The 24,782-nt window shown below is 36.8% G+C and overlaps 1 protein-coding gene across 1 annotated transcript; it reads right to left on the bottom strand.

The window, feature by feature from the left end:
* Positions 1-7,538: 7,538 nt before the first annotated feature.
* LOC110453983 (probable S-adenosylmethionine-dependent methyltransferase At5g38100) lies at positions 7,539-17,146 on the bottom strand. Its single transcript, XM_021503247.1, has 8 exons — positions 17,037-17,146; positions 13,874-13,984; positions 13,460-13,558; positions 12,987-13,128; positions 10,941-11,068; positions 9,251-9,378; positions 8,822-8,993; positions 7,539-8,335 (listed from the first exon to the last, which is right to left on the bottom strand). Exons 1-8 carry the CDS (start codon positions 17,134-17,136, stop codon positions 8,115-8,117), a joined length of 1,101 nt encoding a protein of 366 aa, XP_021358922.1. The 5' UTR covers positions 17,137-17,146; the 3' UTR covers positions 7,539-8,114.
* Positions 17,147-24,782: the final 7,636 nt, after the last annotated feature.

The raw sequence follows: 24,782 nt of genomic DNA on the forward strand, positions 1-24,782 counted from the left end.
TGAAATACCTTACCGAAGACACCCAGCACAGCATTCCGCCCGGTCACATTATCTTAGCAACGTTTTTTTTTTTTTTTTTTAACGGCTCATCGGCAATGTTAGTCATTAAGGGTCAACAATACTGTAAAAAGAGACATTCACGAAAATAAACATATCAAACCAAAAATTAAAAGCTTAAAATATGTAAAGGATTAAAGAAATACATCAATATCGAACTAATTGGCTGCACAATATATCTGGGTTTTTTGTAAAGTTCAATAGAGTGTAAATAGTCAAATATTAATTGCAAAGAAACGGTATCGATTAATCTTTTCATAGGATGGTACATCACAAAATCTGTCACGTTTTTATTTGAAATCAGCGCATCAGTCAGCCGTTGCCAGAAAGACATATAGAGGTCCAAAATATTGCAATAGTTGCAGCAGATGTATTTTGGTCACATTTGTGACCCCAATTAGAGGGCACACAAGTAAATGCACAATTCTGTAGGGAGAGGAGAAGTTGAACTGTTGGTTTAGCCAGTATTTGCTTATGTTGATTATATGTTTATGTCACGTTAGCACGTTTCTGATTTGTTTTGGGTTCTGTTTTCTCGAAAAGCCAAGTTCATGTGGAGGAAATAGATCCTACATGTTTCAAATGTGGCAGTAGATCAAATTTGGTTTCTTCAATGTCCCCTTTTCGGAAGACACAGAACAAAACTCATTGTTCTGTTCAGGACCTCATATCGGTTGCCTCTTACTCACGCTTTCTCCGAACCTGCAGGGGATACGTTTCTAGTGTTATTTTGTTAGACGTCCTATTAACAGCAAAGTCGACATCAGAACTGCGCTCAAGGAGGCAAATACTACAACATACCCTGCCTCCAACACACAAACACACTTGCACGCTTACACAACACACTATGCCGTCATTAAATGACCTAAGCTGTTATAACACCAAACCAAACCAAACCCAGTGTACTATAGGTAACGATGACTACAATGAAATAATACTCACAGAGACACATCGTAAGAGGCGACTCAATGTGGGATCTTATCTTTTCTCTTCTTTTTAAACAACTTTCTTTTTCCTAATGTCTCCCTTGACAATGCCTCACTTTTGACCTTTATTTGAGCGTATTTGAGACATACCAGAGTCTGTAAAAATGTTGTTGGCTACTCTTGCTTAACGCTCAGTAATTTAGGAGTGGGACGACTGGTTCGCCCGTTGTCAGTATAATGTGAACGGGTGGAAAGTTCTTCTGGATGTCTTCGGCAGTATGTTTCAGTGATGTAGCATTATAAAGTCGGCATCAGTTCCGCGCTATCACAAGGAGACAAACACGAACATATCGCAGCCTCACAAAACACACACACATACACTACACACATGCATCTTGCACACAGGGCGGCCTTCCTTAAATAGTCATAGCTGTTGATATGACGTTAAACAATACTAAACCAAACCAAACCCAACCAAACCCTGGCCCCTACAAGCCAGATTACCCATTCCAAGTATGTGATAAAGCTGTTAAATGGGGCCAAAGAGGACTGGCGTGTGACAATTGTGATCATTGGTATCACACATCAACAGTGTGGTCATGTATTAACGACATGTCAGGGAATGAACCACTCAATAGGCTACAGCTCTATCGTCACCAACCTAAGCGACAACTCATATAACAGCCCCAATAGTAATAGCGTGCTTAACATGACATCTCAAACATTTGGAAATTTCTCCTTTCACCCACCGATAGCCACCTCATCACCAAAGGCTACAAAAAACATCTATATCCTCCCAATATAAAAAGTCTTCGTACAATTGTCGTTAATTTCCAGAGTATCAAAAACAAAGCACCACAAGTGCAGGTAATGATTGACAATTTCGATCCTGACATCATCATCGGCACAGAGACCTGGCTTGAGTTCTTCAGAGGTTATACCAAGGACATACTAGACCTATAGAAGGGACATAACAACAGACTGTCATGAAGGTGTAATAATAATTGCCGTCAATGAGAATCTCATAAGCTCACCCGTCTACACCAGCAAATAGCTGAACTGATAACCGTTAAAATAACTACATCAAAGAGTCAATCCCCCATCGTCACTTCATATCATAGACCTCCAGATAAAATAACAACACTTACAAAGGAAGTGGTCAACGAAATCAAGTCACTCAGTGATCAACACCCTAACAGTCAGTTCTGGCTAGGAGGTGACTTCAACCTACCTGACATCAACTGGTCGACACTCACAATGAGGGGGAACCAGTACTCAAGGGATATGCGCAATATTTACTTGGACATGACTTCATGTAACACATGTTCTATAGAGCGAATGGTAAATATTCCAACGCGTACAACATCCTGGACCTGTTTTTAACCAGCAATCCCTCACAAGTGGTGAAATGTAAGATCATTCAAGGAGTCGGCGGTCATGATAAAGTACTGATCGATTCAAAACAAACCAATTGTCACATCAAACCATCAAGGCACACCATTTACTTGTGGGACAAATCAGATACCCAGGGACTACATCGTGATGAAGCAGGGTTTGTAGAGACCTTCCTTTTGACCGTTTTCCCTAGTGTCAACGAGATGTGGAGAGTTTCCCCCACGGTCTCGCAACATCAGGAGGAGTAACATCCCAAACAAGCTGTCAAGATCATGCTTTCCGAAAACCTGGATGAATACGGAGACAAGCAGACCACTGCGTCGAAGGGACTAGGCCTACAAGAAAGCGAAGACAACGAAATGGGAGAGAGATCAGACTCGATACAAGACCCTCAAGGCAGAAGCCTACCTCAAAACCCGACAGGTATATCGCAGACATCATTAGTCCTGCCTGTCAGCAAAAAACCCCAAAAGTATGGGGCTTCATCAAAAGCCGGAGGCAGAAGTCGACAGGAGTGGCTCCACTCCGGAACTTTGAAAAGCTGCTGTATAGTGATTGCAAGACTAAGGCCGATATACTAAATGCTCAGTTCCAGTCGGTATTCACAGAGGAGGACACCACGAAATCCCCTTGGTCCAAATAAACTTTAAAAATAATTCAAGTATGATGGTTATTGAAAAACAAACTTGATTTCCCCAATTTGGCCCCGCCCCTCAAGGAAACAAACGCGAATATATCGCATCCTCCCAAAACACACACGCATACACTACACTCATGCATCTTGCACACAGGGGAGGCCGGCCTTAAATGACCATAGCTGTTAATAGGACATTCAACAATACTAAACCAAACCAAACCCGCCCCTCCTTACCAAAGGGCACACCCTTCATATAAACGAGTTCCTTAGCCTAGTTATGTTCCACACACATGTTTCAGAGTGAGTAGACTGCATATTTTTACATCAAACTCGCCTGCTACTTGTTCGAGGTTGGTATTGGGACAATGCTTGTGAGAGATTGAGTGGATTGCCCCTGACAGAGGCGGATACGTCAGACCTCGTAACTGCCACTAGAATATGTGGTCGGTAATAATGCTGAATATGAAATCTTCTGTTAGTCAGAACTCTCAGCATTGTAATTTCGTACCCCTGCATAATTGGGGATTTGTTTTTGTGCCCTCTACTTGGGGACCACAAAAAAAAGAGATAAATTTAAATATGCTGCACCAATTGCAAAAGTTTAGATCATTATTTTTCTCTCTAATTCATTTTTTCTACTTCTTTCTACTTTTTATTTCGTAGCGGCTTTCATGTCAATACGTCACATCTATCTTTATTGTTGAGCGTTTGCCCAAGTGAGGAAGGCAATTAGGATATCACCGTCTTGATTATGAATGTATGTTTTTGCTTGTATTTATGCATGTTTGTTTGTATTATGCTTACATTTTTTGTATTCTGTATGTACTTGTGTTTATGCATGCATGCATGTATGTATGTATGTGTTGGGCTTGTGTTCTTGTATTTTTTATTTATTAGTATTATTGTTGTGCCTTCGAGTCGTACGGCTCTATGTTAATAAACAATCTGAATCTGATAATTTTAAAACATGATGACTTGCCGCTTACATGTATGTAATCAATAGTTGCCAGTTGAGCTAAAAACAGACAGACAGACAGACGGACAACCTGATTAATATAGGGCCCTAATTAGTTAATAATCAAGCTTGGTCTTACACAAATCTTCCCTCTAGATGAATGAGAGGTAGGGTCATAAGAGGTCAGTATTCTGAACATTCATTAAAGTACTCTGAGACTTACCGGTTGATGTTTGATAATATTTCATAAAATGATGCTTAGACAATGTTGTTCAGAATGTTTTCACAAGAAGAGGCTGATACCAAGGGAAAACTCGCAAACAGGTGCAAACAATTACATTTTGGACTATTCTCCAGAAATTGTATGTCAGATTGTATGCCAGGCGGTGGCCTCCGATTGGTCGAAATTTAGACATTGTTCGATTTTGATGAAAATTGGTATATAGGTTTATTAGGGGACTGCGAATAAAACTGCATAAGTTTCGTTACCATACCAACCACACAGAGGCTTCTGTTTGGTCGAAATTTAGATATTTTTCAATTTTGATGAAAATTGGTATATAGGGGTATTAGGGGACTGTGAATTTAGCCGCATAGGTTTCGTAGCCATCGCCACCATATAACAACCACACGAAGGCTTCGGATTGGTGGAAATATGGATATTGTTCGATTTTGATAAAAATTGGTATATAGGGGAATAAGGGGGCTGCGAATAAAACGTCATAAGTTTCGTTACCATAGCAACCACTTGGAGGCTTCTGATTTGTCGAAATTTTGTTATTGTTCGATTTCGAGGAAAATTAGTATATTTAGGGGACTGCGAATTCAATCACATATGTTTCGTTGCTATAACAACCACACAGTGACTTCTGATTGGTCACAATTTAGAAATTGCTCAATAACACTCGAATTTAGTATGTTCATTGTAGGTGTAGTATAGCAATGCGATCCTTTTCTGATGCATCTTTGCGACTATGAGGGCAGTTTGGGGGACGTCTGTAACTTGTTTTGCTTTAATTTGATTCTTGTAAATCTGATTTTTAGCTCACCTGGCCCGAAGGGCCATGTAAGCTTATGCCGTACTGCGGAGTCCGACGTCCGTCCATCAACTTTTTCTTTTGAACGACTTCTTCTGAAGAACAGGATGACCTAGGGTAATGCTATTTATCCAGTAGGTACGTTGGATGGAGTGCTATACAGTTTTTCATTACAGCTTACTTTCAATGTCACAGGGGTGAAATATATTATAAATTTCAAACAACAATATCCAAAAGAACCATTTGGAATAGAGTCATGATACTTGGTATGTAATGTGGACCAGCAGTGCAAATCTTATCCTTTCTTACAGTAATTAGGTTAAAGGTCAACTGTAAGTGCTAGTCGGGGGTCAAACGGCAACATGGGTTAAAATTTTAAACAATCTTCTTCTCAAGTTTTATAAGGCCCAGGGTCATGCTATTTGGCCAGTTGGTACCTGGGATGGAGTGCTATAAAGTTTCCCATTAAAATGGCCTTGACCTAATTTCAAGGTCACAGGGGTCAAATATGTTAAAAACTTCAAACAACAATATCTTTATAACCAATTGTTCCAGAGTCATGATACTTAGGTATGTTTTGTAGACCAGCTGTGTATTTGTTTTTCTAAATTTCAGTAATGTTATCAAATGTCAAGTTTAAGTGCTAGCCGGAGTCAAAGGTCAACGTGGGTTAAAGGTTTTAAAACTAAAATTTCAAAATCCAAACAACAATATCTTCCGAACCGTTTAAAGATGTTAAAATGTTTTTGTTCTAGTAACCAAATTTGGTCGGAAGATACCTAGGTCAGTTTCATGAAACAAAAGAAACAGTGGAGCTATACTGGCTTTCTTGTTAAAAATACGAAATATTTTAGTCAAATGTTCTCCTTGATTTACCAATATTAGAGGGCATGGAGAGGAGGTAGCCTATTGGTATCCACTGTTTATCATAAAAGGCTAATGGTGGACTCCTGCAATTCGTGGGATTCCTTCTGTGTCATCAACGAAGAATGTCTGGGTGTAGCTGATTTATATTGGTCAATGTTTATATCAGCAATTATAGGGGTTTCCCACTTTAGTTGTTTCTTAGAACATGCAGTAGGAAAGAGCAGATATCTTCTCAATCCCCGACATACAGAACCACAAAGGACATAGAGCTTGGATGTCCGATTATGATCCAAACAAATTAAGCACAATCTAAGTATTACCAAGATAGGTAAAGCATATACTTCTTCGGGGAAAAAATGGTGATCACGATACTTTGAAGCCAATGCCATACCATTGTTTTCATGAAATCAACGGTTCAGGGATAATGACAACAATTTACTTAATACTCTGCTGCTTTCTAACAAAACAGAGTACCAATAAACAGGATCAATTTTAAATCATTCTTTACATTTTCCTAATACATATATTTACACACAAAAATACATTGATTAAGTAAATGAGCTGTTGCAATTATCCTATCCTAGTATTTCCACAACCCTACTTTCAATAACAAATCCATGTACTACCGAGAGATATTTTAGAAGCATAACTCCGGACAAGAGCATCTGATCTTCCATATCTGGACTCCCAAATGGTCTTCTGACCTTTCCGCTTAACACTGAAATCATTTAAACAGTGAACACTTAGTTAGCCAAATTGCGATTTGAATAAATCAGTAGTTATATATTATCAACAAACTGCTCTATATTGTATTCTCATATTTTACTATACTTTCCTTGTTATGAATTTCATCTTATTTGTTGGTATTTGTTGAGTGATGGTAAAGGAATTTTAATAAATAAAATCGTTCTAGAGTATTATTGGGCCAATGGGACTCCATGTTGTATACATGAAGGGTGTTGTCCCCCTTGGGGGGAAAAGGTGCAAGGCCAAACAAATCCTACTACTTGACTATTAGTACAGAGATTTTATTCAAAAATGGTCTAAAGTATCGTTAGGCCAAGAATGGAACTCAACGTTGTATAAAGATTGTGGTATCCCTGGGTTAAGGGGCTCAGGGCCCCACTGGAGATATTAAGGTTATTTTTTTTTAAATCACAAACTTATAATATATTGTTCAATATTTCGATGAAAATTAGTCTTTATGAGTATTTGGCTAATAGGAACATGATAGCAAGTGTTTTGAAATGATCATTTGCCATTGAAACCAACATTTTGGGTTTTTTCCATGAAAAGACATTTAATCCGCTCATGCAACTACGACTGCTAGTGGTCCGGCTGACCCATTAGCATGTTTACAGTGGAGATACCAACGCTATGTAAAAACAAATACTGGGTATGGACAGCTTACAAATATGCTACCCGTATGGTCAGTGTTCAGCCCGTGACCATCGGGATTTGGTACAACATCATAAAGTTGAAATAATTAAGATTCTAACGCTATAATCATACTCCAGTCCTTAAGAGAGTCGCTATTATATTTAAACGCTTCTTTCCTAACAATTCTATATAATTACAATGCACTTAAATTTATATATATATATATATATATTTGATGACAATATAACATAAATGACAAAGGAAGTCATTTCATTCACTATTATATCAATTTATTCATTTGGTTCCTTTTGCAGACGAGGAAAATAGTAAATATGTTTTTTGTGTTTGGTTAGCTTGACATAATAATAATAAGAAGAAACATACCGAAAACAAAGGTCCTTTTACCGTTAGTGAATAGCCCTAATTAGCTTATGAGTCATTATATTTATTTGCTACGAAACGGAACACGACACCATCTACCATATTCGGATAACCATTCTTCTAATAGATTACATTAATTGCCTTCATTTCTAAAAATAATGTTTAAATAAAAATACCTACCAGGGACCATATGAACGAAATATTTTACCAGAACAAATTACAAATGCACCCTCGCTACTGTTAAGTTCTGTAGGAGATGTTTGGTACAATTGTATTTCTTGATATTTTATTCTTATATTCTCTGTTTAATGTACTTTTTGTAAATCATCTTATCACAATATAAACAAACCAAACACATTTTACAACAGCGTTCCACGCTATAGTACAGTCAATGGTAAGTTCTCTATATTTGGAAGAAATAACTATGGTTAAATTGTGTTTTAACTAGTACCGAAACTTGCATGTAAGTTCGTAGTTAGTTAGATGCACTTTTGTATAACAACTTCTGTGAAAATAAGGTACGGTTTGTGATCAGAGTGAGCAAACGCATACGCCTGTAATCTGTTAAAGTATTGTTCAACTATCATCTGTTTTTCATCCTCCGTACGAGAAAAGGACAATCCCCCACGAATCACATGATGAAACCAAGGGAAGACAGAAGCAACAACTTTTCGGGAATATTCCATCTTTTCTGTCTCATCTGAAATAAAGCGAAATGAGAAACTATGTTTGTTTCCCTTTCTTTTTCTTTCGCATAAATCGAAATATCAACTTTGGCAGTATGTTTTTTGCAGCTTGATTGTCATCAGTGTGATATTTCATGCTTCCTAAAATATAACATTATACTGTTTAGTTTCGATGCGTTTTTGGGCAAATATACAGCAAAATGAAACTAGACTAGTTCACATGTGATACTAACGCGAGTCTGTCAAAAGTCGCAACAGTTATTTAAGTGAGCTTATTCTTATGACCGTCCATAGCACAATGTGTCACCTTCACAAGATGTTAGAATTATGACATCAAATAAGTTAATATCGAAAGCTTATGATATGTTTGTACCTATATGAATTGGAACCTAGTCCTTACAGAACACAAAACAATGCAACATTTAATGTTTTTAAACCAACATAATAGTCATAGAATAAATTCAAAGTTTAACTACTGCTCTGGGAGGAATAGCACTTACCTTTCTCGACAATATCGAATAGTGGATGTTGCAGATAGTGTTTCATTGATTTGACAGACACTAATTCCAATCCAAGTTTATCGACCTCTGGTAAGGTACTACTGAACGGCTCTTGAAAATCAGCTGCAGTTCTCGTATAGTGGCTATGAAAGTTTGTCGCAAGATATTCTTCCTGTAGATATGAATTAACCGTTACAATATCAATAAAAAATATTTGTATGTACTGAACTAATATGTAGTTTGTTCCAGTGTACATCAATCGTCGATTGTACTCAACTAGATATGTATTCTTAACTTGAAATAATTAAAAAATAAATATTGCAATCGCTGGCTTTGCTTACAGTTTAAATATAAATACTAAACAGTTGTTCATATGAGGCATTTACCGATTTGTTAAAAAAGAAAAAAACAACAGTGCTTCCAACAGACCTGCGTGATCACGCCATCCCTTGCCATATCAGACACAAATTTGCCCAGGTTGTGATTTCCCTTATCTACGTGCGACGTCTCATCATTATCATCGTTTAATGACGCGTTAAGTGATACAAGAAATCCTCCTGAAAAGTCAACAAAATTGAATGTAATTACGGTAAAATTTCATTGGCCTTCATTATATTGTTTTAATAATAAAACTAATCCCAATATTCTTTTCGAAATAGTAAGTGTCTATACAATTATAAACCTATCTTGAAACTGTTGTTCTATTCAAAAAGATATAACTAACCATTTTCACGCTTGTCTTTCACTTTTTCGTTAGTTTGACGTAACTTCCTTTACCTATTTACCTTTTATTGACCCTGATGATCACATCTTGGTTGTTTGGCCGTTACGCTTGTTATAACAATTATAAAGGATGCCATGCAACATAAATGCAAGCTGCATTACTGGGTATTTACATATTTATGATGACTTATATAGATTTTCATGGAACATTTACTAGTTACTCTGTAAAACGTCATTTAAGGGATTATTATAATAGGATAATTGCAACAACTGGTCCACCCGTTGTCTGTATAATGTGACTGAGCGAAATGCTGTGCTGGGGGCCTTCGGCCTAGTATTTCAGTGAGATAGCACAATAAAGTCGGCATCAGATCCGTGCTATCGCAGGCAATTACACTAACATACACTGCCTCCGGCACAAATACACTCATACACGCATACACACCACACCTAAAGGCACGTCCTTAAACTACCTTGGCTGTTAATAGTGCGTTAAACAAATTAAACCTAACCAATCTACCATAGATATTACGCTTTTCACTAAATGTTTTTGGTAACTGTGATTTTCTACTGTTTATAATTCATAACTTATTCTAGTTACACAAGAAAAGGATATCACGTACCATCATTTATTTTCCCCTTGTTCCATATCCTAAAGAAAAAGCGTTATTGTCAAAAACATTGCCTTTACTTTAAATGAATTGCACACAACATCGCAGATTTGTTTATTTTTTGTTAAACGTCCTATTAACACATAGCGGTATACAACATTGTCATTTTGTGTTTACGTTGTCGTTTTTTGTTCTATTTGAATTTAACAGCCGCATCTTAGCTTGTTGTGGTCCCTGCAGGTAAGGCGAAAGAAATGTACCTGCTGCCCCCATTGCATGATCGTAAAAGGCGACTAAATTTTGGATCTGATCTTTTCTCTTCTTTCTGAACAACTTTCTTATTCCTAATTTCTCCCTTGACAATGCCTCACTTTTGGCCTTTAGTTGAGCGTTAGCCGCTGTAAGGAAGGCATTGAGGCATGTCCCCTGGCCGAGACCTACCAGAGTCTGTACAAATGGTAGTTTCTACTCCTGCTTAACGCTCAGCAATTTAGGAGTTGGACGACTGGTTCGCTCGTTCTCATTATAATGTGACCGAGTGGGGTGTCCTGCTGAGTGTTTTCGGCAGTATGTTTCCGTGATGTAGCACTATAAAGTCGGCATCAGTTCCGCACTATCACAAGGAGACAAATATGAATATATGGCAGCCTCCCAAAACGCACACGCATACACTACACGCATACATATTGCACACACGGAGGCCGTCTTTAAATGACCATAGCTGTTAATAGGACGTGAAACTATACTAAACCAAACCAAACCATTGTAAAACCAACGTCATATACCAGGTTTCAGTTCTCGTCCCCTTGCAATCACGAATGCCCGCCAATCAGTTTTGCCTTGTTCTCTCATCAGTCGTTGTTCGTTGTTATCTGCCTCACCCATAAAGACACCGTTTGCTATTCGACAAACTCTGAAACAATTACATATATGTATAGACAAAAACGAAACGAACATACATGTGCGCATTTGCGTCCTTTACATAATACCATAATAAAGTATAAATGTCTTAAACTACTTTCGAAATATTTTGGTTAAAATAATTTATTACCTTCTATAAACTGTTTGATCTTGGAAGTTTATCAAAGTCAACCTTTTTTAAAACCTGATAGCCAAACATCTAAGTACCCTACAAATGAAATATTTAGACTCCAGACCTCGTAGAACGTGAAAAGAAGATATTCTAAAGCTAGAGCTAAACCCAAAATAGTGTAGTTGGACTTTGACTCCTACTGAAAAAGGGTGTTGACCTTTGAACCCCAAATGTTTCATGAGAAAAATATGCAGTGTCATGCCCTTCACACAGTATAAAAATTAAATGTTAATGACTGAAACAGTTTTTGAAATATTTTGGTGTAAAGAAATTTGACATTTGTTTTAGATATTTCACCCCTATGGCCTTGAATGTTGATCAAGGTCAACTATTGTTTGAAACATGATACCTAAGCATCTTATCAACGAACAGATCAAATTGCAAGACTCTAGACCTCGTAGAACTTGAGAAGAAACTTTTTAGATGTGTTACCCCCCTAAAAAGCACTTTTGAACTTTGACCCCTACCAAAAATCGGAAGTTGACTTCTGAGACAAAAATGTTTCCTTAGAAAAATATGCGAATTCACACCCTCTAAACCATACTTAATGTAATGTAAATGCCTGAAATAAATTTCGAGATATTACGAGTTTTTTTTTAACATTTGACCTTGTTGACGTTTAATGTTGATCAATGTCAACCATTTTTTATAACTAAATAGCCAAACATTTCAGCTCCTTGCACTTCAAATATCCAGACATTAGAGGCCCAAGAACTAAAGAAGAAGATATTTAAAGTGTGTTCCCCTATGAAGTGCCTTTGAACTTTGACCCCTACCGAAATCGAAAGTAGGTCTTGGACACAAAAATGTTTCCTAAGAAAATATTTCCAAAGATGAACTTTATACCTTCAGCCATTAATGAGATATTGCAATTTAAGTAAAAACGGATATGAAGTCATGGCGGCCTCTTTTTCAGTGAAGTCAACACGTTAACAAATGAGGAAGGACACCTGGGGAAACCGTAGTATCATAGTTAAATGAATTTACCATCCTAAACATAGAAGAAAAATAGGTTTTATCGAAGGAATTATTCAAAATGGTGTAGGACGTTAACGGTTAATTCACTGGGAGAGAATTCCCCATCAACTGCTAAAAGAATTTTTCCAAAAAAAAAAGAAATTTGAAAAAGTTTTTGTGACCAAAGAATATCTACAAATAATATAATTTACATGCATGCTTTTTTATCAATGTTTTTTAGTTGTGGCCGTTTTTTTAGATTTTGACCTATGAGGTCATGGCGGCCATATTACAATTTTGACCTAATTGAAAATGTTGTAATCACACCTATAGGCGATGGCCAACAATAAACTTGAAACACTATCAACACGTCCGCTTTAGATAGAAAAGATAATGACATCACAAAATCATGACAGAATAATGAGAATAAGAATTAGAAACATAACAAAAACAAAAGGTCTTTCACCATGAGTGAAATGCCCTAATAAGAGTTTTGTTATATGAGTGTTTCTGTTCGAGAAATTTAAATTACACATTTTTTTCTTTTTTAACGTCATACATACAATTTGTGTAGCCGAAGCTTGAGATGTATTCATTTGCGTATTGATTGCATGGACATATCAATAATCAGCCGTTTTACTTAAACAGTTAAAGCATTAAAAGACAATTATGATTCATCTCTGTCTATTTCGCATGATCACATTAAAAAGATGAAAGTGAATTAAAAAACTCATATTTACATCAATGAAGTTAACTATGAATCTGTTACGATAAAACATACTGTTTAGACAAGTAATGTGTAGCTACAGCGGACATTGCCAGGTCCAGAGAATTATCAGGAAGACACTGTTTATACATAGTTCTTGGAACGATTACTGGGTAGACGTTACTGCATCCCGATAGTCCGGAATCCTGTCTGTCGCCTGAAGACAAATTATACATAACGAAGTATTTATAAATATCTAAATGTATGACACTATGATTTTTTTTTCAATTACTTTTAATTACTTTTTTTATAGTGGACAACTTAGTAACAGCTAATATAAATTTGCAGTCTTCGATATTTGTACATCAACATACATACCGGTTTCCTTGTTTTAAATTATCGATATGTGATTAAATGATCGATGTTTATAATATTTTGCTATTAAAACAGTAAAAGAGAAACTCAAGCAGTAAGCAAATCAATCGTTAAACAAAATGTAGCAACGGCAAACGACAAGGTCGGTTTTAAATAATAATGCAATGTACAACCTTGGATGACTTTGCTTAGAAGATTGAAGTCGTTCATCGGTTGGTCGTTATAGTACACTACAATGGTCTGCTCCTGCCCAAGGTCTGTTTGTACGATATCTGTAATAGCATTGTAAGTTAAACAGCTGCAATGTAAAGATATCTCTTCCAGGGTTATTTTCCCGCGTTAAAAGACGTTGAACACCAAATGAGTCGGAGCCTTTGGTGCCAGTACCATTGTCAATAATTACTTTGATAATCAACGCGAAATTGCCGTAACATATTGGAATACAAATATTGGCCAACTAAGGCTTGCCAATTTATCTTTTAGTGTTAGAACTATGTCCCAATGTGTTCAATTCACATTAAACGTTACAAGCTTTCATCCATGCAAACAGTGAGGTTCCGTCCGCGATCTTCGATGCTCATATTTACCTATCACTTCTTTGACGAGGGAAAGAGAAGCTTTTCCGTCTGCAGTTCCAAAATCTGCAATGCATATCGGTTGATCTGCCTGGTACGATGATCTCAATTTGAGTATTTTTTCTTTACAGGCAAAAACAACGGTACGGTCTGATTATCACACACTACGTTTATAACAAAGACATTTGTTAGGTTACTAACGCCACCATTGATCGATACATTTTCCTTGGTAATACATTTTGTTGTCTTTGTTATTGTTACTGCAGCAACAAGCAGTACATGTACAACCATAATATAAAAGTATCTGACTGATTATATTTTCAGGGGCATGAAAGCGATCAAAATATATCTGCTGACCAATTGCAATAGTTGGATCTTTATTTTTCTCTTTTCTTCTTTTGTTTCCTGGTGGCTTTTTTGTAATACCTAACTGTTTTGCTTTAATGTTCAACGTTCGCTCAGAAATGTAATGGGGTGTGGATCAAACCTGTTTCCGGTTGTGACTCAGAGAGTTGTCCCTGCAGGTAGGGCGTACGAATTGTACCTGCTGCCCCCATTGCATGATCGTAAAAGGCGACTAAATTTGGGATATATCTTTTCTCTTCTTTCTAAACAACTGTCTTCTTCCTAATGTCTCCCTTGACAATGCCTCACTTTTGGCCTTTAGTTGAGCGTTAGCCCCTGGTCGAGACCTACCAGAGTCTGTATAATTGGTAGTTTCCACTCCTGCTTTACGCTTAGCAACTTAGGAGTGGGACGACTGGTTCGCCCATTCACAGTATAATGTGACCGGGTGGGGTTTTCTGCTGGGCGTCGTCGGCAGTATGTTTCAGTGAGGTAGCACTATAAAGTCGGCATCAGTTCCGTCACAAGGAGACAAACACAAACATATGGCAGTCTCCCAAAACACACACGCAAACACTACACACATGCATCTTGCACATAGGGGGGGGGGGCGTCCTTAAATGATCATAGCTGTTGATTGGACGTTAAACAATACTTAACCAAACCAAACCAAACCAAACCCTGGAGTTGTAGCCAAACCCAAGTGTTAATTATAATATCATGACTGCATTCGTCTCTTTATGCCAAGCAGTTGTACGTATATTTTTGGGGGCTGATATGACTGCGTTTGTTTTTGTTTGCCCAGCAATTAAATATATACCTTTTGGGTGGGGATCTCAACCGTTCCTTGACTTCTACAAATTGACCAAACTTGATCTGCTGCCCTCATTGCAACAATTGTATTTTTTTTTCATTTCCTGTCTTTCCTGTCTAATTTCTTTTCTATCNTTCGTCCGTCTGTCCTTCCGTCCTAGAAGTTTGTCGTGTACAAGGTCATCTTAGGACGGCAGAGTACAAGAAGAAGGTCATTATGACCTCACTATTACCTATGCTTTGACTTTTGACCTTTAATTTCATTAAATGTTTGGCCGGGGCATTTCTGCTATTATATTTCACATTGAGTAACCAGTTTTGGTGTACAAGGACATCTTTAGCTTTTGGATGGGGATCTCAACCATTTCGAAGTTATTGCCAAGGGGTTAAGTCTCAAAGGGTAGGCCAGACATCGGGGCAATCCTGAAATCATATGTGCATTAGTCTTTTTATACTCATCAATTGTTTATATGGTTATATGGTGTTTCCAAGTTGTGAATCGGAAACAAGGTCACTAGGTATGTGACCACCAAAGGGTAATTGCTAATATCATCATTGTTTTCGTCTCTTTATGCCAAGCATTTGTATATTTAGTGTCGGGGGGGGGGGGGGGGTTTTAACCCTTCAAAANTGACCCTCGGACTCAGTCTCCAAGGGGTTGGGCAAGGCCCCAGGACCATTCTGAAATTATATTTGCAATAATCTCTTTATAAACCAAGTTATAAACTGTATGGTCCCACCCCTTAAACCGTGGAATCAGCCTGTCCATTTGTACCATTTTTATTCACCACCACCTAATGGTGCTTCACACAAAATATAGTTGATATCCATCACTTATTTTCAGGGAAGTCGCCTAAAGCAAAATAGCCAAATTACTCTTTTTTGCTCCGTCCCTCAGCCCCCTTTGGTGTCAAACCTACCATTTGTACAATTTTGAATCCCCACCACATAGGGATGCTTCGAGTCAAATATGGTTGATATATATTGCTTAGTTCCTGAGAAAAAGTCGCTTTAAGCAATATCTAACCATTTGTATTTCTTGGCCCTGCCCTCAGCCCACTGGGAAGTCTGCCAAACCATGTGTACAATTTTGAATCCCTAACACTAAGGAATGTTACCATTTAAATATGGTTGATATGCATTGCTTAGTTCCAGAGAAGGAATCACTTCAACGAATATAGCCAAAAAAACACTTTTTGGTCCCACCCCTCAACCCCACTGGGAGTCAGTCCCACCATTTGTACAACTTGAAAACCCACCACCTAGGGGTGCTTTCAGTCAAATCTATTTAAATTCCAATCAGTTGTTGAGAAGAAGAAGTTGTTTGAAGAATTGTTGACGTGCGGACGGACGACGGACGCCACGGTATGGCATAAGATCACCTTGGTCCTTCGGACTGGTGAGCTAATAATCATTAACATATTCAGTTTACCGAACTGTTATCAAAATAACAATATGTGATAACAATTAAAACCCTTATCAGATTTGTACATTATAGGCGCACAGCCTCTTTATCTGTGGGGATACAAAACAGGATCAGCAATTCATTTCTAAAGTGATCACTCACACCACGTGTCATGCTTGTTGGCTGAAAATATTATGTTTCCATTTTATACTTTGCGCTTGGAATACAAACAAACAGACATACAATGCAAGACACAACATAACTTGCACTTATTATTTTGTCGTTATGTTTTAAGCCACATTTCTAGCAGTTATTTTGGGGGAGCCATATGAATACAAGCCACCATTTATATTATCATCGCGTAATACAATACCAAGTCTTATATTCATGAAATGGTATCAACAATCGGTATGTCGAAATATTCTCGTTGAACGTTGTGTATTTTCGACGTTTGTCTCCTCTCAGGACGTGTTCTTTTACTTATACAGGGATTCATTTTCCGATAAATGAAAATTTCAAATAATATTCGCGTCCAAATCAAACTTAATATACAACTTTCATACTAAACTAACAAATGTCTTTTCGATTGTATATTAGATAATTTTAACATACCTAAACCTTCCATAATCGACGCACGACAGAGATTACCAGCGTGGCCATGTACACTGTACATGTCGTCAACATCTTTATTGGGCATGGTCATCATCTTCATGTTCGGAAAATAACTTAAAAATACAGAAACAGACAAATATTTAAACATTTAGATACTGAGAAAGGCGCTATTGACCAGTATTAATACAACAAATGAAAAAAAAATATGGTTAACGATTTAGTCCGTCTATCATGCTCATATGGGCGGCCGTTTTAGGATAAAATACATAAACTACTTAAGTGCAAAAACTTTTGCACTTAAGTGCAAAAGATTTACACTTAAGTGAAAAAACTGGACATAATGGCAAAAAATCACATAATGGCAAAAACTTTTTCACTTAAGTGCAAATCTTTTGCACTTAAGTACTGAAAGTACTTAACGCAAAAATACGTCTTTTGTCATTATGTAGTAATCTGTTTACATTATGTACCTTCGCACTTAAGTACAAAAGATTTCCTCTTATCCCTCTTGTCACAATGGATGGTTCCGTTTACCGATGTATTGCGCATGCCCCAAATGTCAAAATGGCGTCGGAGGTTGAGGTGATTCCGGTAGGCTTATTAGAATTTATTGCGAATGTTAGTTACTGCGACTATCATTGGAATTGTCATGTAGGAAAATTTGGACAGACGTTAAAAGGCAAACATGTTGCGTGGATTCACGACAGAAATGCAATGGTTGGCAGCGTATTAATTGGCAAACTACACAGACTCGCAACGGCCAGCGTAGCCTGAATCCTGCGTCATACCACGGACTTAGATACGAAGGTAAATGATGTCACTTTAGCCGTGTAACAATATTGGTTACTAAAATCATGACAACTTGTGTCGAAATAATGATAAGACGTAAACCCATAGGCCTACCACAGACCTTAAACGATAAATGAATGAGAGGTTAGCCTAATAAATAAAGTTTAGAGTCCTAGAGTAACAAAAAAGTAATAACCATCCTAAATAACTAACATTAAACTACTAAGCTTAGTTATTTAATTTCATATATAGAGAGATAATTTGAATGTGTACAAAAGTTAATTGTGACTAATTTTCAATCAAATTGTAAATTATATATAAATCACTTGTGTTAATTTTCAAAAGAAATTTAAATAAAGATAAAGATATATGTATAATCAACTTGTTAGTTTTAGCAGGTCAATTCTATAGTCTTTATATGCCTTTAAGTAAATTATAGCTTCTTCTGAGCCAGTTTAATTCATCAATAGTACAATCAAGTGATAGACTGAATAAGTTTTTTGTAAAATTGTTTCTGTACAATACAACAATGTCTGTTTTTTTATTCATAATCAAAAAATAATTCCTCATTATTGTCAATTACGTACTCAGATTTTGTAAGAAAACATTTAACTTGTAAGCTGCCACATTTTAAAAAGCAGTTACATAAAACTGTAATTATAAACTGTAATTCCATACAGATTACAGATATTTCCATGCTTTTCAGTACACCCTCATCTCAGCAAGAAATTTTCCCAAATGACCCCTCTCATTTAGTACATCATTCTCATGAAATACAGTTAATACTTATAATTCTACTTGACAACATGCATATTGGTGTTATGAAAATATATGGGAACATGAAGAATAAAAACCTAAATGAAACTGGTTTATTTACCTTGCCAAAATAAACAAAAACAAAGTTGTGATTATCAGGTGAAGTTGATAATTTTGTATTCTGAAATTCTTAGCCTAAGTCAATTAATTTAATTAATTAATTAATTAATTTCAATCTAACAGGCCATAAGGCCCACTTGCAGGTTAAGAAGACATAACAGTTCCAATAAATTACATACTACAATATCACAGACCAAAGGTAAAATGATCAAACATTACATACCTGACACATAAAATACAAACAGACGATGCGTAATGAATTAAAAACAAATCTGTTTCATTTCTGTTTGAAACGTTTTGAGTAATTCTCTAAAGAGACTATCTGTCTGAACATTAAGGAAGCTAAACATTTTCCGACACCTTATTAAAACAGTAAAACACTGTGTTTCCTTACGTCAATACGACTCTTGGTGGGATAAAAACGCACCGCACAGCTGGACCTAAGAGATCTGTTTGGAACCATTAGATTATTTTTTTCAATAAGATATGGACAGTCGAATATACTGTTTACACACTTTAAAAGGAACAATTGTTCTTAATATATTCTACGGTTTAAAAGAGGTGGTAAATTAGAATAAACACATATTTCTTCATAAAACATCACAGTCAATCTTTGCTTTAAAGCATAAAATTTAAGAAATTTTCTCTGAACTACTTCTAATTGATGTGCCAGAGTAGTTTGATATGGACACCATATTTCACAAGAATTACAATTAGAATGACAGTAAAATGGCATGAAAATTAACTGAATGACCTCAAAATTTCACATACGCTCCAAAACAAGGCTGGTAAACTGGCTATCTGTCTGTCAAAAATCAATATTGAATACAATATTTCACGAATCATAGCACATCGCCCTATTTCAATATATTAGTTCATAGTCAATAATTACTGCCATTATCCAAAATTTATAACTGAAATGGCGAAAAAGCATTAATTAAGCAGCACGTACAGCACGTGTTCATTGTTATTACAGGCTGTAACGAGATTACAAATGACACTTTGTACATACTCCCGTCTTGCCGAAAACGTCTAGCTTCTTCTTAAAAACCTTCTCGAGCTTTCCACAATCCCATCTTCGTCTAGACTGTTCCTGGCTGTAGCAATATTGTTGATATCATTGTTCACGGGGGTTGCCACCTCCATGTGACACGATTTGGTGACATGTGCTGGCTCCAAAATTAACACGAGGTATTACAGGAGCCGCCATATTGTTTACGCATCGTTAGGGCACACTGCTATAGTATGCACGATTTGATTGGTCGATACGAGCTTGAAAGAACACTGCTCATTGGTCGACCAATTATTGAGCTCTATTTCGGAATAGTCGAAAATGACTTCGATGGGTGAAATTTTTGTGGAAACCTCTCCGTGTTTTTTGCACTTAAGTGCAAATAAGTTTTTTTACACTTAAGTGGAAACATTTTACACTTAAGTTTAAAAAGCACATAATGATCATTTGGGTTTTTTGCACTTAAGTGCAATTAAGTTTTTTTACACTTAAGTGGAAATATTTTAAACTTAAGTTTAAAAAGTACATAATGATCATTTGGGTTTTTTGCACTTAAGTGCAAATAAGTTTTTTTACACTTAAGTGGAAATATTTTACACTTAAGTTTAAAAAGTACATAATGATCATTTGGGTTTTTTGCACTTAAGTGCAAAAGTTTTTGCACTTAAGTAGTTTATGTATTTTATCCTAAAACGGCCGCCCATATGCTCATACTAAGTACGGAATTTAACACTGGTTGGCTTCCAACCTAGGAAGCTACCAGCCTCATATTATGAATCTATGCCTTTTGGTTTTTCCGAACAAGTCGTTTGAAGTGTTATTGACCTCTGTGACCTTGAAAGTATTTTAATGTTATGTTAATATTCAAACTGTTTCGAGCTGTATCAAACGAAGCCACCAGCCTCATGTGATTATTAAAAATACTGAACGACAGAGCGAGGTGAGGAATGAGTAGGCGGGAGTGTCGGGATCCAGCTGGTTTATCAAGTGTCAATTTATGAAATCCGCTATTGTTTAGGTCTTGTGCGTCCTTACTTACTGATATCAGCATTTTGTCGCCTTCTTTAATCATTTTATAACTGTAAGTGTAAACACCGTGACTATCACCAGTCATACAAGGCTTTGATACTTAACAATTTGAAATATGAATTTTATAAAAAAAAAACAACAACACACACAACAAATATCACCGTCGAAAAAATACGAACATGATTTGTTTATGCAATTAATGTGCCTCTATCACGGACTTGAATGACAATAACAATAACTCTCTGGCCATGCATCATGTCAACAAATCACTGTAGCAGGCGACATACTTGAATAAGGTAATACTGTTACACTCACACTAGCTATTGGCGCCCTATGTTTAGCATTAGCTATGCTATATCAACTTAAATATACACACATGTATATTAGGACGAATTTTAAGTAATGGGTTCTGCATATACTATACGATACACTATACTATAAGATTTACAAAACACCACTATTTTGTAAGTATGTTGTACAAAAGCCCGTTCTCCTAGCAGGATAGCAAGAGCTGCTTGACTACGCCTAACAGCTATAAACACGTGTATCATGGTAATATGTTGTATTTTTGAATATTCAAATTTGGGGGGGGGGGGGGGGGGGGAGGGGTATAAACATTTTCGCAACAGCTAAGGCCGAGTGTTTTGTATTAGCTGAATAAGAATACGGGAATAGTAACAAGAGGCCCAATAGGCCTGCATCGCTCATCTGGTATTAATCTCACAATTGTAACCTTAAAAGTGCACTAAAATAAAGCTAAAGGCAAAATATCAGTGTCTTGACTTCGAGTCATTCAGAAGAACCTGTTAAACGATTAAAACACATTTGAACCCTGTGACCTTGAAAATCAAACATGGATATTAAGTTGAACAAACTTCATAATCCTTCCTCCCAGAATGCAACTTGCCAAATAGCATCACCTTATACCTTTTGTTTATTGAGAAGATGACGTTTGAAGATTGATGCACTATGGACCAGATGTGACCATGAAAGTATGTCAAGGTCTTTTACATCGACATGCAATCACACTGTATGCTTTTATTTAACAACAAATCATGTCAACGCGTCGAGTATTTTAACACATTCCAACGTGCTTCCCCACCGGTTCGGTTGTTCAGTTCATATGACGCATTTATGTATAACACAGTGCTACTCTGGCAAATGTTTGTTTTATATACGTGCATCATATTGTTACCAAATGTACTGACACAACTTTGTTTGTCATCTAGTTAAATTGCAAATGTTGTCGCCTTGTTACTGTATATCAATTCAATGGCAGTTTGATAGCTTACTGAGGTGAACCACATGATTTATTAAGTATGCAGTCACCTGGCGCCTGTTATATAAGGTAGTAACGTATGCCACTTCACACACACACATTATTAATATATGCTAGCACGCTTATAAGGTGTTATTCAGTGCCAAAGTACTTTTCATCTAACGTGAATATTCATAAACATATAATTTGTTAGTAGTCGTATTGAGACCGACTTGCAATATGAAGAAACAACATCTACACTACATAAACGGCGAATGTGTGTAACTTGTTTCGAACTCCACGACCGAAGGTGTGGTACCCTTTTACTTCGCCCGGTGTAGAGACGTCGAAAGAGTTCCTGGTCCGATTATAACTGACAAATATATCAGCATCATACAATATAAAGTCAAGCTCGTTTGTGTCGAACTCGCTTAAGTCTAATAAAACGGATGACTCGAATGTTTCACTTGGTCCAATTTTCCTTTCTGTTCGTATTAGTAAACTTTCACGGATGTCTCGACCACTGTACAGTCGAATATAATAGATTTGTCGAGTATATACTCGATACCCCACCTTAACAATACTACTAAACTTTCCTCGGCAAATGTCGGACGTTCAAAGGTGCGTCTTACGTTACTTGTCTCATTGTTGTTCGCTCGTTCAGATCGACAATCGAACATCTGCCAACTTTCTGTGTTTATACAGGTGTACCAGAGCAGAATTTCTACGATTTTAACCATTATAGACCTGATTTAATATACCTTAAGTTAACGTTGTTTGCAAGCGATCGTGTTTCGAATCGGATAATACAATATCGCTTCAAAGTGTTTTTAGAACAAGAAAAGTACAAACGACTTGAAACCTTTGTGTGCGAGACTTTTTTAAAGAAAGATAATTTAGTTGCTGCCTTTGATGGTCTGGAAAAGCTTACTACATAACGTTTATTATTATTATTATTATTATTACAAGCTAACCGGAAATAAGATTTATATATATAATCCATAATCATTTTTATTGAAGATTTAAAAGAAACTGTGGTTAGGTATACATGTAGCAAACACTAATGAAAGCAAGTTTTTTTTATAAAAGCACTGGAATCAGAGTCTTGAGCATAATCAGCCCAACAGAACTCAAAATATAAGTAGTGCATTTTATAAACTGATTTTCTATTCATATAGTAACAGTGATAGAGACCTAACCCCGGGGCCTGGAAAGTTATCCCAAGCAGGCACTTTCTTTGAGGAAGCACTGTATAAAGTCAAGAGTGTAATCAGCCCAAGAGAAATCAAGATATTGTGCATTAGTGCATTAAACAGATTTTCTATTTATAGTGACCCATTGACCTTTGACCACTGGACCTGAAAAGTTATCCCAAGCAGGACTTGATAAAATCTGAGTGTAATCAGTCCAACAGAATTCGAAATACAGTGCACAATCTTATGTTCTATTTATAGTAAGTGACCTTGACCTTTGATATCAAAGGCTGAAAAGCTATCCAAAAGCTTAAGCAAACATTTTATTACACTGAATAGAGTCCACGTATGCACACACACAAGGTTCTACACTTAAAGTTGATAAGTTGACTTTAATATTCATGTTTTTTTCTGTATGTTATTACCATCTCCATAACATATTGGATGAAGTTGCTAAGTGTTTAAATTGAATCAGTTGATGATTTTCTATATAAAGCAACAGTGACTTTGGCCTTGACCTTAGAACCCTGAAACACAACAATGTCCAAAGTATACTCATACTTGACCTTTGCATAAAGTTTGACCAAAATCCATGAACGAATGAAGTTGCTAAGTGTTTAAATTGAATCAGTTGATGATTATCTATATGTATATAGCAAGCTTGACCTTGGATCCCTGAAATACAACGATTTATGAAGTATACTCATACTTGACCTTTGTATAAAGTTTGACCAAAAACTGTCAAAGAATGAAGTTGCTAAGTGTTTACATTGAATCGAGACGGGAAATGTGACTTTGGCCTTGACCTTGGATCCCTCAAATACAAATATGTTCGATGTATAGGAAGCGATCGGACGCCGGACCAGGGCAAAAGCTCACTTGTCCTTGGCAGGTGAGCTAAAAACAGATAGAAGGACAGACAGACGTAAAATCTGATTACTAAAGATGTGCAGGGGTCCTAACAACAAATTGTGTAATTGAATTGGAGAATCCCCCTTTGGGTCCCCACTCCTCCCCCTAGGGAGCCAGAGTATTATGAGAGAAACCCTCTGTTAAACGCATTCAGTCTTCTTAATCAAATAATGCTCCATACCATTGGTTTGAAAACATCATCAAGCCATACAGAAGGACTTCAAAGGATGCACTGTATCAGGTGATTTATGTCCTCGCAACAGCCAGGGTCATATAAAGACGAGTGTCACCTATCGAACAAAACTGCAATTCGAAGAAAGTTCATGTGTTGACGGAAAAAATACAGTTACTTATAAGAATTTCCTTTGTGCAAAGGTCTATAACTCCAGAAAAAATAGAACATGGACACTGGATTCCAACTCAAACTGTAATCCATTATACATGTATACTAAGTTGCAAACAAGAGGCCCAGAGGGCCTGTATCGCTCACCTGGATACCTAAGCAATCATGGCAAACTATTCTCCAAATGAGATCAAGGGAATATGCCAGACCCCAAGGCCAATCCTTGTAGCATAGCTATATTAGATGCCCAGCAATTTTATGTATGGTTATGGGGAGGGGATCTTACCTGTTTCCAAGCTTTGACTCAGAAACTAGGTCCCTAGAGTTGTGGCCA

The sequence above is a fragment of the Mizuhopecten yessoensis genome, unplaced genomic scaffold (assembly GCF_002113885.1).
Source record: "Mizuhopecten yessoensis strain PY_sf001 unplaced genomic scaffold, ASM211388v2 scaffold7585, whole genome shotgun sequence".
In the NCBI taxonomy this organism is placed as follows: domain Eukaryota; kingdom Metazoa; phylum Mollusca; class Bivalvia; order Pectinida; family Pectinidae; genus Mizuhopecten; species Mizuhopecten yessoensis.

Bases quoted from the DNA above. Each gene is read 5' to 3' on its own strand.
- LOC110453983 (XM_021503247.1), bottom strand. From the start codon at position 17,136: ATGAAGATGATGACCATGCCCAATAAAGATGTTGACGACATGTACAGT. The intron at 11,069-12,986 runs GTATGTTTTATC...TAATTGTTTCAG, and splicing joins ACACATTACTTGTCTAAACA to AGTTTGTCGAATAGCAAACG. The intron at 8,336-8,821 runs GTAAGTGCTATT...GCTTTATTTCAG, and splicing joins ATTCGATATTGTCGAGAAAG to ATGAGACAGAAAAGATGGAA.